The 20,270-nt window shown below is 40.8% G+C and overlaps 1 protein-coding gene across 4 annotated transcripts; it reads left to right on the top strand.

Moving 5' to 3' along the window:
- The first annotated feature begins 1,019 nt into the window (after positions 1-1,019).
- LOC116039895 (synaptopodin-2) lies at positions 1,020-19,609 on the top strand. 4 transcript variants are annotated; one of them, XM_035993649.1, is made up of 5 exons: positions 1,020-1,251; positions 6,640-6,791; positions 7,925-8,718; positions 10,489-13,370; positions 17,502-19,609. In XM_035993649.1, the coding sequence occupies exons 1-5, from the start codon at positions 1,144-1,146 to the stop codon at positions 18,102-18,104; spliced, it is 4,539 nt and encodes a 1,512-aa protein (XP_035849542.1). In that variant the 5' UTR covers positions 1,020-1,143; the 3' UTR covers positions 18,105-19,609. The 4 variants fall into 4 exon arrangements, with proteins under 4 accessions (XP_035849542.1, XP_031140870.2, XP_031140869.2 ...); XM_031285010.2 differs by having other exon boundaries at positions 10,489-13,430; XM_031285009.2 differs by lacking the exon at positions 17,502-19,609 and having other exon boundaries at positions 10,489-15,454.
- Positions 19,610-20,270: the final 661 nt, after the last annotated feature.

Genomic DNA, 20,270 nt, shown 5'->3' with positions numbered 1-20,270 from the left:
GGAACCCATACACGTCAGCACCAATTTTATACGGTCTATAGTCAGCACACTGGATGCATGCGTTCATCATTATCTGAACACATGAGAACAACAGCTAAAAAATTCACCCTAGCGAGACTAAGTTTTGACATATGGCTGATGACAAATGAAGAAAAGTATTTTTAATTTGTGTAAATTTATTGATTAAAGCAAATAATAGGATCAAGTTATAGGGCCACAAAACATAGGCCTATAGATAGAATCAGAAATCAGAAAGGGTTTATTTTCAAGTATGCTTGCACATACAAATAATTTGACATGGTGATGATTAGAACAAGAAGAATTACGATTACAATAGAACATGATATAATGAGATAACATGTTTTATGTCTGTCACAAGTTGTGGAGTAATTTACATTTTATTAACACAAATCATACAGTGTTTTTTTTAAGTCTTTGATAGGCTACACTCATATTCTTTGCAGTCTTTGATTAGATCATCCTATAGTGCAAGGAAATACAGGATATGAACAGTTAAATAAAATGTCTTAGTGGGGTGGTTGCATGGGCAATTCAAACCCCAGACCTCTTAAACTTTATGGCCCTGATGAAGTAATGTCACTGCAGACACTAACACTATAGGAAGCAGAATTATACAGCCAAACACTCAGATAATGCAGATAATAAACCATTTTTTGGTGCAATAACCCGAAAATAGGATGGGATCGCACAATTCTACCGATGCAGAATAGGCTACACAATATTCTTATGTTGCTGTAACAGGGAATTGAACACTATTAATACCTGTCTGTGATTTATCATTTGAAATATTTTATCAAAATGTATAGCTATTTTCTGCAGAAGTTGGATGACATTTTTTTTAGTATCACGTAGCAGTTCTTCCATGTTTATTAGGACGCCATAGCTGTGCGTGATATTAGGCAGAGTGTAAAATACAAATCCAAGAGCTCATCCTGACAAACCACCAGTTGCATGCAGCGCCTGCAGGCGGGTCCGTGCGCCGTGACGTTTCTTGAGCGGGCTGGACTCAGATGATGGGGATTATACAGCAGTGTGGTGGAGGTGGTTTTTTAAAGTGCTGCTGGTCCGGTTGACAGCTCAATGATCGCGCTGTGGAGGTTTGGCTGAGGAGCTGTGTGCAGCATGGGCACCGGGGATTACATCTGCGTTACGCTGCGTGGTGGTGCACCCTGGGGTTTCACCCTAAGAGAGGGAGAGGGGGACACCTACAGACCTTTCTTAGTTTCCCAGGTAACCTTATAACTATCAATGTCTTTGTCTGTCTGTTAGGTGTTCAATATATTGTTAACACTACGGTATTTATTTGAGATAGCAGGACTTTTTTTTTTTTATTGTAAAGTCATCTGAGAACCTTGGGTTCCCACTGCAAAGATGATACAACAATAACGTATAGGGTGGATCCTATATATTCCCCAGTTTGGATAAGAAGTACATATATGGTATCAGTTTTAATTGAGTTGTGTTGAGTTCAGTGTGTAAAAAAAAGTTTAAACCCTGGTGGGAGAGAATTCTTTCGCTGCATTTTTGTGTGCGTTGGCTGTGTTTTGGTGCAAGATTCCTCGGGACCCTTATATGGTCAAGGCCAAGAGTGAGTGTGAAGCCTAGGGCAGTGTGATCTGTTATCACTCAAAGAGTTCAGCAAGAAAGCAAAGCATTGTTCGGATGAATAGCCAACCTGAAGAGTGTAGAATATGTGCGTTATGCAGTAATGCCAATGAAAACAAACAAAAAAAAGTCAGCTAAAACTAAGCTGATGTCACTTTAAAAAAAACATTCAAATAGGCCTAGTTGTAAGAAAGGAGGTTAAGCAAATTGTAGGTCATGCTATAACTAATTTGGCTACATGGTATTTGGTTAGCCTGATAATGTGATAATACACTTTATAGGTAACAGCAGAGGATGTCATCCTCCTTCTGATGATGCCACTTTTCTTATGATCCAGAAATGCCATTACATATTGCAAGGACATGACACAGTATTTTAAGGCAGTAGATGGATGCTATTGTTGATGGCATTAGGCTATTACTTGCATGTCGATGCTTCGTACTTTTACCCATCTGTCACAGCTTATGTCTTGCAATGCTCCTTATGGACCACTGTTAATTCCTATATGCCTAAGTATATTCATTCATTTCATATACTGTAGTTTTTTTTCTAGACAATAGTATCTTCCATGTTATATTTATTCTATGCATAAATATTGTATTAGTGTGGATCATCAAATAAATTCCAAATAGTTAGGGTTACATTCAGAAGTTGTATTGCACCTTGCTCTAATAAAAATGTCAGATCAATTAAAATGTCACAAATAAAAATGTCAAAGTAATGCAGAAATACAGACAGCTGATTCAAGATTACTTTTAGATATGTTGCTGTGCTGTAAATGGACAGTAGAGGAAAAGCCAGGTGCTTTTACTTTGAAGAGCTGCTGAAACTATATATGGTATAACAGCAACAAGTGTTTAAGCTGTACTGATCCCTCATCAACTTGTCGCCGATGTAGTGAACATGTAAATGTTTTTCTTGAGCTGCATTCCTGCGACATCAAAGCTCCACCAGGAGAGAGCACTCTGAAAGAATCAATAGATCATTCTAATGACAGATGCTTAACACATTTCAAACAATCAAAGCCACAATTCAGATGTTCATTTGTGACTTTTTGTGATTTATCGTATGAATATAGAAAGTATTTCCACATTTGCTGGCAATAAATAGTCTCTTCTAATTGAGTGGATACACTTCCACTGAAGCTTCAAATTGATTCATAAACATCTGGTTAGTGATTTTAAGCGACTGAAAAAGGCATTATTATCATTGTTGCTGGCATTTAGTGAGTGGCTTTTATCAGAATAACTTAATAAATGATAATTGTTATATGGTAAAAAGTTGTATTGAACCTCAATGTCTTATTTTAGACTTAATATGGTGTTTAGATACTCTAGCCTCAAAGAGTCTTGTGAATACACTGCATTTAATTGTTGGCCTATTAAAGTGAAGTAGCTACATGATGCTTATGTCTCAGTGTAGGGCATCCAGGGGATTTAGTCCACCTCATCTGGAAGCCATAAATCTAAACATACCTCCAAACTTTTCTTGTGGGAAGGACAGAGAGCCAAGTCTGTTAGTTAAAAGTCAAAAAAGCAAACATACCAAGATCATGACAAGTACCCTTTTAGGCTCCCCTGTGTCTGATAAAATGTGTGTTTTTCAAAGCTTCTGTTGAATGTAGTGGAAACTGTGTTTTGTTTCCTGGGAGAAAGTGATTGTTCAGAGTACTGACAGGCAGTACAGTGTAAGGGCACGGGGTATCCACTCTTAAAAGGTTCTTTCCATATAAGGGAGGCAGTATTTTTCTTCTTCTTCTTCGGAGTCCTGGTTCTGAGTACAAAGTGGATGAGGTCATTTTATTTTTTAAAGCTACAGAAACTGCATAATACAATATTTTTACAAGTTGTGACCCACAAATACACCAACGCACTTGAGAAAAACATGGAACAATTTACATCTGATCTATGGTAACATTGTAATGCTCGTTTTGAATGCCTTAGCAAAAGTGAAAACTTAGATTTAATATGTAACAGAAATTCCCCCCAAATAATGCATAAATCCTACCAACCTGAACAGGACATTTTGGCCTCCTAATTACAAAGGTATGCCACCTTGGTATGTGGAATGTCAACATCCATCAGATTAGTTATGGAACACTGAATGACAAAGCAAATGTAGTCTTAATGCAAGTTTGAGACTTCTCGGAGTCTATACTAATGTGAACTATTCACAATGTTATCCCTGTTCCATTTAATTATATTTATAGCTTGTAATAAAAGTCCTCTTCCTCTGCCTGGGTTATCTTGCCCTGTACAGAGCAAAGGGGGCTCTTGTTGCCGATTTGTCAGTCCTAATAGTGCACCATAGGAATCTTATTAGGTTGCCAAGTAATCAGCGAAATGCCATTGCTTCATTCATTCAGTGCTGTGTTTCCAGAGTAAACAAAGTGCTTCACGACTCTTTCCTTTACTGGAGTTTTTGGCATTGTGTTTTCAGCAAAACATCCACATCCTGGTCTTGGGAGAAATCAGTGACCTCAGATTATGACTGTGCTTGTTTTTCCCCTTTCCTATTTCACATAATCTAAACAAATTAAGACCAATGCTCCAACTGCTTTATATTTTGATGATATAGTTGTGAGTTGCAGTGTTTCTGGCTCTGAAGGCTCTTTGCCAGTGGCAGCCAAAGTGAGGCCCAGCTGGACTTCGATGTGACTGACCAACAGCTTTGTTTTTAGTTTTATGACAAAGCATTTTCCAACCAAACCAAAATGATTAAGATACTATTATATTATATAGGAACACTCCCTCAGTTTGTCTGAAAAACACTGTTTTCTCTGTACAATGACAGAAGTAAATGTTGCAAAATGTACCTATACATTTACTTTGATCCCCTGTTAAGTTTATCAAAGTAAACATCTGTGCTTTTTAGTCATTAATGAATCATATTACTTGTAATATTATTGATAATCTATATTGTTGACATATCTATGTATACGTTGTCTTTATGTTATCTCGAATTAATGTAAATAATAAATAAAGAGAACTGGAACTCTTGCATTAACACTCTAATACAATATAATTCAGCATAATACAATGCAATGTGTTTGCAATAAGTTGGAAATTGTTAGCAGTGTAAGGGGAATTAGCTAATAGCTAGATCTGGCATAATATACCACTTATGAGAATAATGTTTTTTGTACCTCGTCCCTGACAAATTAATGCAATGAACTAAACTCTCCAGCCTACAAAATGCTTCTACACCTCTCCTGTTAGAAGAACAGACATTAAATGTAACTATCCTCCCACATGGTGTGAGTGCTACCTGTAAGGCAGCTGGAAAATATTTTCCTCAAATGTAAAAACATAATTGTTTAAAGCTGTGAAGGGCAGGAACTGCCGGGAGCTATGTGGACACATTATGCAGTCCTATATTTCCTGTGATTTTCTCTTGTGTTGAAGCCTATTAAATAGATAATTTGAAAATGGGCAACCTAGAATAACACGGACATATAATGTGTAATTGTGGCTTCACATGATGTCAGTAGTAAATTCTGCTCATCAGGGCAATGGTATTTTTGGAAAGCACTTTATTCGAAAAAAACTGGCCAACAAGTGTGAGACACTAGGCGTATCTGCCTCTTTTGAACATTACCTGACTGTCTGTGTATCTTTGTGTTGCGAGGAGAGACAACAACAAATGTTTCCCCTCCTTTTTTGGAGGACAAGTGGTTGCTGTGGCCTTCTTCCAGACAAACCATCCTCCCTGTAATGAGGGGTCCCAATACACAGGCACACCGGCTGCCTTATAGGGCCTGCTTGCACACGGTTTACTCTTAAAAACTCAGGGATGGAGTCAGAGGGGTTTTTTATCTGAAAGTTAACAGCTCTATAAAGTCACTCATGAATATTTTTTGTATGTTTAACAAAGTACGCTTATTTTATTGCCTCAGACTTATGTGTTTAAGGTTATGTAAAGCATAGGCAGGTAAGGTAGTGCTCCTTTTATCTATGTATGTATGTATATATATATATTTGCATCTGCCTTTGAAATACAAACAATGAAAGAAAAGTCAAGCAAATAAAGGTATGCCAGACAGATGATGAACTGTTTCATTGAGATTGGTTTTAATATGGTTCTGGTATGTATATTCTAAATCTATGCTTTGCATTTGGTGCACACAATAGATTTGTGTTTTTGGACATACACTAAAGTCTTTCCCCATGCTTACTGTGTAAATGTTGACACAGGGATTCTCTTCTAGCAGTAAAAGATGTGTGTACGTGCATCGCCATCTAGTGACAAGATTGTTTAACTGCAAGTATCTCGAATTGGATACATGTCCACAGAGATGATAGTGTGTTTGATGTGTTATCCTCATGTATTCAACATTCTACATTTTTTACGCTTTACATTTATGACTGTAACATATGAAAATCCAGCAATACCTTTGCAAAGTATCTTAACATATTTCCTGAGAGTATATCCTTTAATTGCATGGTACTGAAGTAATAATTTACCCATCTAGCTGTATAAGTGGCCGTTTGTGCAAAATGTATGGAGTGTTTCTCCTTATTATGAAAACGTCCTTATTAATGAATTATTTTATAGGCCTCATAAACTAATTGCACGGAAAGGAAACCAGCAGTCATTAATTTAACTGTATGAAGAGGTGCCCTTTAAATGGATCTGCGAAGAGCTGGCCTACAGCAATACTATGCAGCTGCATTATGTATTATGAGCTTAGTAGCCACTGACAACATTTAAAGATGATTTACTTTGACTTTCTGTATATAGCAGCACTGTCGTAGCTGGGCTGTGTGTGAAGGTTAGAGGGAAATTCTCACACTTGGGGCATCCTCTCTGCACAGCTGGTCAAGATCTTTATCTGAGGGAGTACATTTGTGTTTTGGGGGGGTCACAGGCAGCTGAGGTTACTGTTACCTAATGGTGATGCTCTGATGCTGTTAGTAAAGAGCTTACCTAAGCTGATGATGGACACGGACCTGGTATGTGAAATGTCTGTTTTTCTAGTTTCTTGTCCTCTAACTAAGGTTTGGTCTTCCACAGGTAGAACAAGGTGGTCGTGCCTTCCTAGCTGGAGTGCGAGAAGGTGATGAGGTGGTGTCACTCAACGGAGAGCCATGTGCGTATCTCACCCTTTTACGAGCCTTTGCCCTCATTGACACATCGATCGACTGTCTGCAGCTGCTCGTCAAAAGGTAGGGCCACATAACAGCCGTTAAATTAATGATAGCGAAGTGGTACATTCAGAAACACAACAGTATCTGTGTGTTATGACGACTGAGCCATGCAGTGTTGTAGGTTCTTGGTGTTCACAACAGCCATGCAACATGATTAATGCAGCACTGTATTAGCATTTAGATTGTATGTTGTTTTATGGCCTGTGCCCTTTTGCATTGCTCAGTGAACCACTGACTGTCTGTGTATATATGTGCATTCATGTCTGTGGGAATTGGCGAGTTAATGTGTGTCAGTCATGCTGACCTTCCAACTAGCTTGGCCAAGGTGTTACAGATTTGTGTGTGTTCTTGACATGCAGCTGCTCAGCCATTACTCAGTGGCTATTGCCAGTGTGTTTATCAGAGTGACACATTCTCAAATATTGATGCCCTTATGTGCCCACATTTAAATTGCGCAGGGTCAGGATTTGTATTATGATTGTTTCTATGACTACATGACTATAGAATATTGTCTCTGTAGACTTGGAGAGCAGATGACCTCAGCTTGTAGCTGTCAAAATGTATTATTATGATATGTCACTCTTTCCCATTTCCCATTTGGAGAAAATGAGTACTCGCTGCTTTCTAATCAACTTAATTTTAATAATTGTAGTCAGAGGTAATGACATTCTGTTATGCTATTCCTTGCTGATCTTGAAAGTGGAAATTAGGCAGAGCAAGGTTGAAATGTGATTACCTTCCTTTTCAGTGACCTGACCCTTTCATTTAACTTGCTGCATGAAGATTAAATCTGCTTGATTACTTTGACAACTTCAGCAGTGGGAGACAAGCTTTACTTCCTCAACAATTTAATGTGAAGATGTATTTCTTATTAAAATGGTATTGTAAATATGTGGACATCACATCTGTCTTTTTATGGGAGGAAAAGTTAAAAAAAAAACACATGGTTAAAGGCAGCATAGAGATTTTGTATTTACCTAATAGTCAATTATCTTTAATTGTACAAGTCCGAAAGCCCAATGCCCTGTTTAAAGAACTTATATTATAAGAGGTGACATTATCTCTCATTGATATTAATGATCAACAATGGTTACTGAACTAAGAAAAGGTACACCACTCACTCATTCCTGTTCTCCCCTCTCCTCTGAAAGATACTGCACCATCCCTCCAGAAGCCTATGAATCAGAAGAGACATACTGTGGTGAGAGGGACTCCTCTGGTGAGGCTTTAGAGAGCACAACCATCCACATCTTCTCCCCAAAGCAGAGGTCCCAAAGCCCAAGAAAACTCTACATATCTGAGTCCCAGGATGAGGCCTCTTATGGGGAGTTGGGCAGCAACAAAGCGTTCCCCAAGGGACCCCAGCTGCTTCACACCCAGCTACATGTTCCCTCATCTGGTGATCGGAGAAACCGGGAGCCTGTTTTTAAGGAAAATGATAAAGAAGCACACCGGTGCTTCTCCCCTGGGGACATGGTCGAGCTCCAGGTGTCCCTGTCCGAGCAAACCTTGGACGATGTGGGCTGCACCTCTCTTGGGAGTGCTCATGGGGTTGAAGGAGAACTCTCAAACAAAGAGGCTGTTGAGACAATCCACACCACCACCGCATCACACTACGTACCGTATTCTGTCAGAGAGCCGCTCGGCCAGCGTGGAGTGGTGCTCAGCTCTCCTTTGATGCTGGGGCAGGTGGAGGTCATTTTGCAGCAGCCAGCAGCATCAGGAGCAGGGAGGGGCATCTTGAGTGTGGGTGGCCCCAGGGTCAGTGGAAGTGTTGGATCCCAAAGCGAAGGAGAAGAAGGAGAAGGGCACTGCGAGGGGGTGCCTGGGTCTTCCACTGTCTCATTCAGAACTCCCTCAGAAGAGGCAACACCAGCAGAAGAGCAGGACTCTGATTCTGAGGGCGATCCAGACAAACCCAACAAGCATCGGGCAAGACACGCCAGTAAGTACCTATGTACTATTTCCATTTTTACCAGGGAGTATTATCCTTGTGTGCACTATTTATTGTGTGTGTGTGTGTGTGTGTGTGTGTGTGTGTGTGTGTGTAGGGGGTATCTGCATGTTGATAGGTCAACACTAAATTGCATTTGTCAACAACATATGTGCATTCCAAAGCACAATGTCCAGTGTGTGTGCTCCTCAAAATAGTGTGTCTCTCAGTGCAGTTGGAGAAGGGTGCTAATTCTTCTGAATGGTAGCACATACTTCTGGGTCTTACCTAAACTACAACAAAATCCAAGTGATCGTATGGATGCACAGTGCAAATAGGATGATGACAGTCAACAGAAGCTAGATATGAAGAATCAAAAGGGAAAGAACATGTTTATTGATCACATGTAAGAAGCTATTACACTTTATGAAACATCTTAAACTATCCATTTGAAGAGGCTTGATGATGAATATGGATACTCAGGCACTGCTCTGAGCTGTGTAGAAGACATAAATATAACACCAGCACGCTGATGATGCCTGCAGAAGTGGCCTTTTGACAGACACCAGCATGTGCTCCCCGAGCCCGTTACCTGATCCTCTCAAACTGGATGCTTTAACTGAGCTAAAAAAGGGAGTTAGTTGCTCACTCCCGCTGTCTCCACCACCTCCAGGTTTGTCTTGCAGGAATATGAAAAAGGAAGGCTACGTATTATTTTATTACAGCCTTGCATTGTTGAATGGTTTGAAAGTGGCTTTGTTGTGTGATGTCTGTTATCAGATTGTTCTAAGTGTCAGCAAATGTGACAGATTTAAGAAGAACAGAAGGTTTTAAGTGGACGGCTTGTGAACTTACAGATAAGGAGTGGTAAAGATATGCATGCAGGCTACTATATGGGGAAGATCAACTAATTTAATTAGTTAATTGTCTGTGAACAAATGAGGATATTAGACATGGGTCAGAGGATTTTATGATTGCTTTATGGGTTGATGTTTTATGTTTAACTGAATGAGCAAATGAGGAAAAGCACATAGCTATAGGTGGATAAATATTATATGTGGGCTAATAATGTAAAGGAATCAGTTAATAGCTTAGTTTACAACATATTTGTTGTGTGTTCGAATTGATTCAACCACAGTCATACAGTATTGATGGTTGACTAGTCTGTTGGTATTCTGCTTTTAATGAGAACATTGGACGTATTTTGGTATTTGGTATTTAAGGATGATAGTGGCTGTTACATGCTTAAATTATTTGCTTTGTGACTTTGCTAACTTTAATTCAAAAATGAATTTGTTATCTGTCACAATGTTATTTGCGCAAGGTCTATTTTTAGTCTTCAGATGAGTGATAAACCAAAATGGCGTTTATATGATAAAATACAACTTCTCTGTTGTACCTCTGACTGACATTCAGGATGGGCAAATTTTGAAAAAAAGCCTTCCACATTCATAATTAAAAGTAACTACTATCATGATCAATGCAGATACAGTGTGCAAGGACTGACTTGAAGATGCCCTTGTGATCAAAGAGCAGAAAAGTGAAAAAAAGAAGAAAAAAAAAACCTTTCTAGGGAGACATAGAAAAGCAAGCTCTTTCAAGAAATGTAGTTTGTTTTCTTCAGCCAAAACATCCACCAAACATATTAAATGATTTGTGTTGATCTTAACTCCACTGTATTTTATTAATGCATATAATGGCGGGTGAAATCCATCTAAGACAAGCTTATTTTAGTGTCCTTTATTCTAAACACTGAGCTCTCTCTTTTCCTTCTCTATACAGGGCTCAGGCGCAGCGAGAGTCTATCTGAAAAGCAGGTGAAGGAGGCCAAATCCAAATGTAAACGTATTGCTCTCCTTCTTACGGCTGCTCGGTCCAACCCCAACAACAAGGGGGTGTTGATGTTCAAGAAACATCGGCAGAGGGCCAAGAAATACACACTTGTGAGCTACGGCACAGGAGAAGACAAACCAGAATACAGCGACGAAGAGGACACAGAAAACGAAGACGAGAAACAAGAAACCCACACTGTTGAATTTACCCTTGTGGCTCCAAACGCTTCTGAAATAGACAAGCATTTTCTCACTAATGCCCATAGTAGCAAAGGTGTGCTAACTATCAACTGGGACAAGGGTCTTCTTGAGATTGAAAGGAACCTGAACAACCAAGCAGAGATGGAATGTTTGCCTGACACCAAGGGCAAGGGTGCCGTAATGTTTGCCCAACGGCGTCAACGGATGGATGAGATTGCTGCTGAACATGAGGAGCTTAGGCGCCAGGGGATTGCCGTGGAAGGAGTGCAGATGGCTGATAAGAAGATAGAAGAGCAGTCCTATATGCAGTCCACAACAGAAGGTCATGCTTACATGGATGTAAATATACACCAACAAAGCCAACACCAACAACAGTACCAGCAATATCAGGAACAGCAGTACTATGCGCAACAACAGAACTACCAACAACAACAACAACAACAACAACAACAACAACAACAGTATCAGCAGCAACAGCAGTATGAACAACATCATTATCAACAACAGCAAATGTATCAGAAGCAGCAAGAATATCATCAAGAGCAACAGCAAATGCAGCACTATTCTACAAACATCAATGGCACAGTCCAACATGAAATGCAGAGTTCTCTCAACAATCGTACTGCAAAGCCTTTCTCAGTAGAAAACATGGCGACTTCCCCTTATTCTCCCGCAATGAGTGGGACCAATCAAGATTCTGTGGGCCAAGGAGAGCAGATAGCTTCCCGGGATGAGCGCATTTCTACCCCTGCAAGTCGCACTGGGCTTTTGTCGGACTCCAGGAGAAGAAATGCTGGCAAGCCAATGTTCACTTTTAAGGAAGCACCAAAAGTATCACCAAACCCAGCACTGCTAAACCTCCTCAACAGAAATGACAAGAAGTTGGGTTTTGAGTCAGGGCCTGAGGAAGACTACCTTAGCCTTGGGGCTGAGGCTTGTAATTTCCTGCAGTCTCAACGAGTTAAACAAAAGAATCCTCCACCAGTGGCTCCAAAGCCTGTGATCAACCCCAACTCTCCTCCATGGTTCCCACCGATAGAAGTGAGCAACCAGGACATGCCTCAACAAGCTGAAAATAGTGTATCCACACCTGCTGTAGCCCCCACCACAGAGACTACACTTGCTCCAGAACTAGAGCCAAACCCTGCACCTGCTTCTAAACCCTCTCCCCCTCCTGCCCCCCAGGACGCTCCTGCCAGCACCACGACAGAGGAACAGTGCCCATGTACTCTCCCGGAGCCTGAATCTCAACAACAGCTTCTGCAAGTGACAGCGCAGGAAAATGGTCATATGAATTCTACCCTGCAGCCTGAGCCTGCTCCTGTGACTAGCTGGGCTCAAGCACAAACACAAGCACAACAACAGGCATCTACCAATTCTTGGCATCCAGCTCATGTGCAGCCCCAGGAACCACCTCAAAGTCAGTCCCCACCACAGCCACCTTGGGTGACGCGTCATCCTACTCAGACCCAAGCACAGCCTCAACCTCCCACAAATACTTGGACCCCTCAAATTCAGCCATCCTGGAGTCAGCCTCAAGAGCAAGCACAAGCCCAGACACATGCTCAGCCATCATGGGCCATGGGTCAAGAGCAACCACAGTCTCATCCACAGGTCCAGCCACCCTGGACACATTCTCATGAGCAGCCAAATCTGCAGCAAATGCAACCAACTTGGGGTCAACCTCAAGAACCAATGCAGCAGCAGCCCCAGGCACCATGGGCACAGCCATCACAAACAGACCCTCAGCATCAACCATCATGGGTTCAACCCCTGCAAAAATCCCAAGTACAACCTCCTTGGGCTCAACAGGTCCAGCCAGAATCCCAGCCACAGCCACCATGGGTTCAGCAACCACAGCATCAGGCTCCACAACAAGCATGGCCACAGGCCCAAGCACCAGGTCAGCCTCAAACATCTTGGGTCTCAGTTCAGCCTCAACAGCAACCCTCAATTAATCCATGGCCTCCATCACAAACTCAAGTTCAGCCCCCTTGGATCCAAGCAGCCCAAGCACAACCCCCAGCGCCGCCTCAAGCCATTTTAAATCCATGGCCACCAGTACCTGCCCAGGCTCAGTCCCAACCATCATGGGCCCAGCACCCTTCAGAACATGGTCAAACACCGATAAATTCTTGGGCCCAAGAGCAAAATCAGGCCCAACATCAACCACCTTGGGCTCAACCAGTTCCACCCCAGTCCACACCACAGCCAAACTGGCAACAGTCTACTTCAAAGACTCCACCACAGCCACCAATGAATACATGGCCTCCACCTCAGGCACAACCTCAGACACCTGTGAATGCCTGGGCGCCACAGTCACAACAAACCCCTGTGAATGTTTCCACGTCAATGGTGAACACTCGTCCCTCTCCAAAACCTTGGCATCCACCACAAAATGCCCCACAAAACCGGACCCCTCCGACTCCACCACAGCGAATGCACTCTTTTACCATTGGTCAACGAGCTTCATCACCTATCAACCCAATGGCCACTGTCTTAAACCCATCATCCCAAGGTTCAGCTTTTGAGATGCCAGCTGTCAGAGGGAAAGGAGCGGATATGTTCGCCAAGAGGCAGTCTCGTATGGAGAAATTTGTTGTGGACTCTGAGACTGTGCAAGCAAACAAGGCAAGCCGGTCAACATCACCAGTTGCTTCCTTACCGAATGAGTGGAAATATACACCCAACGTACGTGCTCCTCCTTCACGGGCATATAATCCTATTCAGTCCCCTTCTTATCCCCCAGCAGCAACAAAGCAGCCCCCTCCAAGTAGCCCTTTAACCAAAGCCAAGACAAAAGCCAAAGAGAAACAAAAACCTGCCCCTAAACCCCTCAGTGTTGTAGATGTTATGAAGCATCAACCCTATCAACTCAATTCCTCACTCTTTACCTTTGGCCCAGCAGCAGAGGCTGCCAACCCCCCTGAACCTAAGCCTGACATTGCACCTCCTAACCCACCTGTTGAAAACCAAACAATTAGATATGAGCAAATGGCCCCCATCCAGCCACTTGGACCATATAATGCCCCATACCCCCAGCAAGCCTATGGAATGCCCATGCAGCCTATCATGCATGATGGCCACTACCAGCAAAACCCAGCTAATGTTTATCCTCCCTCAAACCCATATCAACAACCTCCTGGTGGTCCGTACCAGCAGGCATATAACCAACAGTATCAGCAACCTGTCCCACCTGCTTATCATCCCCAAGCTCCTCAGTCTCCAAACCATACATACCAACAGGCACTGCAGACCCCTTACCAACCAGCTAATAGCCCTCCCTACCTGGCAGCTTCCTCGGTACCTTACCAGCCACAGCCTCTCAGTAGCTATGTTGTTCCTTGTTTTCCTGTAGCTGGAAGGCCTGAATCTGCATCTGGTGGCAATACTGTAGCTGCTCCTAAACCTAAGTTTACAGCTAAAAAGAGCTCAGCTCAGGTGTGGAAACCTACAGCAGTTGATAAAGAGTGATTCTGGTAGAATCATGACATGCTTGGTGTCTGCTTGAGTCAATGGGTTGGTCTTCTTGCCATCCACTGTTAAGTGGACTATTTTGAGCACGTACACTTTCTTTTGCAATGAATATCTTCCCATCCACCTGCTCGTTTTCAAAGTTTTAAGAGCTAATGTGAATGGTATTACTACTTAATTAAGAACATAAGAATAAGAGTGGGATGTAAGTTTATCTTAGCAGATACAAAGGAGCCAAAATTAATGTTACATGTTTATAAAGCATGTACATGAAGAAAAATATGCATGTGGATACTTTAAAAATCACTATAATGTGTAATTTTATGTTAAGGAATCTAAAGTGGTGGCAATATAAGAATGTAGGGGAGCATGATACTCAGTAAGAATTGAAAGAAAGGAGTGAGAGAAAACAGAAATCAGGAGTGAATGGTAGCAGACAGTGACAACAGGAATTAGATTTTTGAAAAGAAGGAAATGCTTAATGTGTCAAATTTGATTTGATAAACAAACTTATAAACAGACAAAAAAACCTGAAATACAATAAAATAATAAAGTAAAGGAATAAAGTAAAAATAAAGTGGTGAGGTAGAAGGGTACCAACCAGAAGGCTAAATTTGCAATGTCAGAGTACAGAGATTATGTAACAACTCTGGAGTTTCAAGTAAAGGCTGGAGAACACAGCAGTACTCCTTACAAAAAGTAGCAACTAGCCCTAACTTGCTTAAACATCAAATGTTAAAACAATCTATTCTTCAGTGGCTCTCCCCAGTCTCTTTTCCATAGCAACTTCTTAAGTGGGTTAGTTTTATTTTAAACTTTTTACCAGCTGTTGCATCATGTTAGGTACTATATTTAAACTGCTTCATGAAAGGGAGTGCTGGGGTCCAGAGATAGTAGGCTTAAATTTCAACTTAAGCCAGTGAAAGCTACTGTATCTCAGACCCCAGTTGTATTTTCCCTGATAACGGAGAACTATACAGTATTGCACTCTCCCACATGTAGCTTCACTCTTCTATACATCTTCTCTTGCTTTTGTATTTTATAAATAGATGATTAAATGATATACAAAAGAAGAATTATTGAAAGGTAACCAGTCCAGTAATTTTCACAAATATATTTTTGGTACAGGGCTGCTTTTGTTCTTAATGTTCTTTTCTTTTTCCTTTTTCTTTGTGTGTTTCTCTTCATAGTGCACTTCCTGTATCATTCACTGCAGTATCATTAAAATGTCTTTTATCCTTCGTTGGCTTTCCTTTCTTTTGTCCTTTTAGCATGCTTTTGGGTTTCTTCTATTTTGAGCCCTTTTCCTTTCATCTTGCTGAATTTCACCACTGCTTTACCTCTACTATAAATATTGAGTTAATGTATATTGGTTCAGACAAAACATTCAGCTATGAATCAGTTTTTACTCAAGTACCATCACATTAGACTACCTCGTATACCTACTATATGCCTTTTTGCAAAGGCAGTGGATACAAAATCAGCTTCAACAATAAAACAAAATACAGTTTATACTCTATGAAGAGCTTGTTAATATCAGCCAGAAACACCTCATTATCCAAATCATCTACCTTTATAGCAGTTGAGGTGAATGCTTGAAAAGGACATTCCTGCAAAATGACTAAGTGATGATGCATTCATGAGGGGAATCATTAGACAGGTGACTTCAATGAATACAGGCAACCTCATTGGACAATTCTGGAGGTCAAGTGAGTGGGCCCCTGCTAAAATATATATCCATGTTGTGTCATGCATTTTCAGAGAGGGCAGATATTTGTTAAGTGGGAATTTTAATATCTAATAGTGTCCTTGTTTACCAAATTTCTGCAGCTACTGTTGGGAACATTTTTATTCCTACTGAAACTGGTGGAGTTTACCCCCAGCTTTTCTCGTCTTTATCTCAGCCATACTTGTTTATTAGTGCACCCTGAAGACAATTACATCTTAATGTTTGTGTCACACATGCATTTATTTATGCAATCAAATGGAAATAAAACAGAGACAATTAACATTTACTCTAGATTCAGAGACCACACAATATTGGTTTAGTTACTATGTTAAATCTATGCTGATACAACTAAACTTTGGTTTCTATTTACCTATCTACTTATACTTAGTATCTATGTTTTATTCAGACTAAGGCAGGACAGATGTTCTACATACCTTGTTCTCTCAAATGAACTCTTTTATAGACCTGGGACCTCAAAGAAAACCACACCATGTCCTTACCATAAATAAACATAAACAGACTATTTTGAACATCTGTCTGAAAAAAACTAAAGCGTCTGAATGCACACCACCACGGAAACCAACTTTTAAGACCTGATCAGCTCCATTTCTGAGATATATGTTAAAATTGGCAGAATAGCAGTATGGTCATAGACATAGACAGTGTATACAGTAAATGGTTATTTCGTCAATTTCCTTCAGTAGAATAAAAATATATCCGTAGATCATCTACTAATCTATTCATCCCTTCTTGTGTCTGCGATAATCCAGGATAACACTGCCACAGGCATTTTAGGCCTACCAGATACCTGAGTCAGCAGATAATGCGTTCCCTCCTTACTCATTTAGCTTCATTTTTCTTTTTATGACGGCACTCTCGTCTATTCTGTTCTTTCATTTTTGCCATCTCTTGCTATCTGCTGATCTTGCACATCTTTTACCAGATGATGGCAGCACTGCCTTTTTTTGCATGTCTGCCACAGCCAACAAAATGTATTGTAAGAGACGATGAACAGTACAGAGGTGCTTTGTCACCGCACATAACCCTTAGCTGTCTAGGCATCCTTATGGAGATGTTAGTAATGAACATTTAGAAGTTTTGCCATCTCATTGTCATACTTTCAAAGTGTTGCTGTATAGCAAAGCTGATTCTGGCGTATTCTGGGAAATCCATGCACTCTCATGAGCCATTTCTGAGAAACAAGAGGGCAGTCCACTCTGTTTGAACAAATGCTAAAGCACTGGGTTGAGGAGGCTTACTGTGGAATGGACGATAAAATAAGTTTACAAGAGCTTTTAACAGCTTTAGCAGTTAATTTTCTTTGCTGTCTATTTCCGATCTTAACACAGTCTTACATATTTATACAGAATAATTAAACAGAACAAAAATTAACATGAAATACAATATTGGAGTATAACAGCATTTAAAAGAAATGTGTTGATGAAGAGCTATTCTTTGTTCCAATATTTTCAAAGCTGATTTGATTTGGCTGGAGGACCAGTCAGCCAAACAAAAATGAACCCTTACTAAAATAAACATGTCTGGATCTTTCTTTACAGGCACTTGGCAGGAGCTACTCCCTTTCCCCACCAGCCAGAGTACCATCCCTGGGCCAGAAATCAGCTTCTGCTTCTTCCTCCCCCAAGCCTCCGGCTTGGGCCTCTACAACTCTCCCAGCAAGGCAGACATCCTGGCTAGAGAAGGGCCGCAAACCCCTTATGCCCTGGGAGGCCGCCTCCCGGCATCCCCTGGGCCTGGTGGATGAAGCCTTCGCTTTCCAGAACCTCCAGCAAAGCCTTGCCACAAATGTACGCTTGGCAGCCCAGCGCAAAATGCTGCCTGAGCCGCCAGCAGAGTGGAAGGCCAGGGTGTCTTACGAAGCCCCACAGAAAACAGGCAGCCAGACTTGGAGCCAGAGCCAAAGCCGCAGTCAGAGTCGACCTCCACTGCCATCATTTGGGTCCCTAACAAGGAGCACTGTCTCCGCCCCTGCCGGTCATGCTGGTTACAGGTCCCTACCCAGACAGTGGCAGCCTCAGAGGTCAGTTACACAGGCAAACCTGGGGCCCTCTGTGTCTTCCTCTGAGTTTATTAAGAGTCCCTTGGAAAAACAAACTTACAAGTCTGTGTACACCAACAATACTTGGAGTTGGAGGCGATAGGATACACCGTGACCTGTGGGTGTAATGAGTCCAATTCCAAGTTTCACTGATTCCCCAACACATTCAAGTGCATTTTCTTTTTCTAATTCATCAATATACACAAACAAAAATATTGTTAGTGAGGAGCGTGCGCTAATATATAATGAAGTGGACATTTGAAAAGATTGCTAGAATTCTCCTGGTTTGGATGAGATCATATTTTTTAATTCTTTCTGCTTTTTTGCTGTTAAATATCTAGTATAAAAGGTTTTAGACCAAATCTGTGTATGCCATAATCATATGTGAAAAGGGGTGATTACTCTAACAATATATGGAGAAAAAAAAAAATTCCGTAACATTTAACTTTGTAGTTTGATAAATACACTGAAGTGGACCTGTTGTTCATCAGATGAGGCAATGAGTAAGTTGTTTAGAAAGGATATAATGAGTGTGAATGGACATGTTTCCTACACAATAAGTGGAAAGTGTTGAGTGATTGTAAAGTAGACTGAGAAAACTGTAGAATGTTCAGTTAAGATTTCAGAATATAGGAAATAGGTAAATATGGTGTCTTGAGAAAAGAGATATGTGAGGATGCTAAAGAAACTTATCACATAGTAAGCTGCAAGCGAAGAGTGTCTCTTGAACTGTTTTGAGCGTGTGGATTTCGTTCATCCTGGTGTAATTTTCTGTTGTGGATGTACGCATTTAGCATGCCGTGATTGGGCACTTGTTTTGCTGGTTTTGTTTGATTTTCAATCCATGAAACTTGAGAATGAGTACATTTGCGGTGTTTCCAGATCAGAAAATCATTTCAGTGTCAGAATCCATTTTGTGATGCATTAGAAGTGAAGCTTAAAACTTGTGGAAAGGTTAGTGCTATAACTCAGCATGTTGTGTAAGCTATAATAAGTGAGATTAATGCACTTACCCGGTGCATTTTAATTAGTGCATTAGCATTTGGCCACTAACTAAGGAAGATGAGAAGCTAAAAATGGGGCATCTTATCTACCATTATAGTTTTTCAACACTTTTTTTCTTTGGGCACCTGGAATGAATTTGCACATTCCAGTATTAGTTAGTAGTGAATGTTGAGGAATGTCTATTAGTCCTAATCATGACTACAGTAAAATATTGTTTTAGTTCATGATAGGTTTACTGGCACTGGGATAATTGTTTATAGAATGCAATGGGTTTGTTGCTTGTGTTTGGTTTGGTTTGGGCTTTTGCTATAGCTAGTTAGTGTTTCCACAGAGTGTACATAATGTCCTAATGTGATTCTCACCAAGCAATCTCATAAACATAAAGATCACACAGCATTGTGTTGTGTCTCAACTGACTCACTGAGCATCCTGACATAGTGTATCTGTGACAATTACACTGTATTGCCTCCATTCAAACAACACGTATTATAGTCATAATACAAAACCAGTAATCAGTTTCTGTTCCAAACTATTTCAGCTATGGATTCACCAAAAAAAAGCATTTCACAAAATAAATACAACCAAATAGCACTATTTCACAAATTGCACTGCGTGTTTGTGCTCTCTGCTCTCTATTCCAAGCATGAAATAGTTGGTCTTCGGGCCATTTGTTGCTTGCTGTACCATCTCATGAAGCTTTTTGTATGATGTGTTGTCTTGAATAGTCACTCGCTCTGTATCCAGCGGAGGGGGGTTGGGAGAGGTTGGTGGGGACTTGTTCCCATGGTGACCACCAGTTACATAATAACAGTGGGTACCTACTGTACAGTAGCTGAAGCATTAGAGAATGAGAGATAAGGACACGGATGGAGATGATAAACATAAATTATTTCCCTACCAATTTAGATTTTATAAACACTGTGTATGATTCAAATGCTGTTAAAAGGGTGGAGCCACAGTATGATCAATCATAAAGCACAACACACATAGCTTTAAAATATTTCATTTTGTGTATGGGGTTCCTGGTATAGCTTTCTTCATGCCAGTATGCCAATGAACTTGCTGCTTTTAACATCCAATCTTTTCGTATCCTGCAAACTCAACCTGCCTTCCTTTATTTGTCTCTTTTATTAAGTTAAGAATTAAATTAAATTCAGCAAGGTCAATTAAAACATAGTGACTGGATTATAAAGTGAGTGCACCCTATTAGGCCTGGGCCCCTCCTATATCACATGATGCCATTTAAAACAAATAGTATCTGATT

The sequence above is a fragment of the Sander lucioperca genome, chromosome 17 (genome assembly GCF_008315115.2).
Source record: "Sander lucioperca isolate FBNREF2018 chromosome 17, SLUC_FBN_1.2, whole genome shotgun sequence".
NCBI lineage: Eukaryota > Metazoa > Chordata > Actinopteri > Perciformes > Percidae > Sander > Sander lucioperca.
This window is presented reverse-complemented; position numbering and strand designations above follow the sequence as displayed.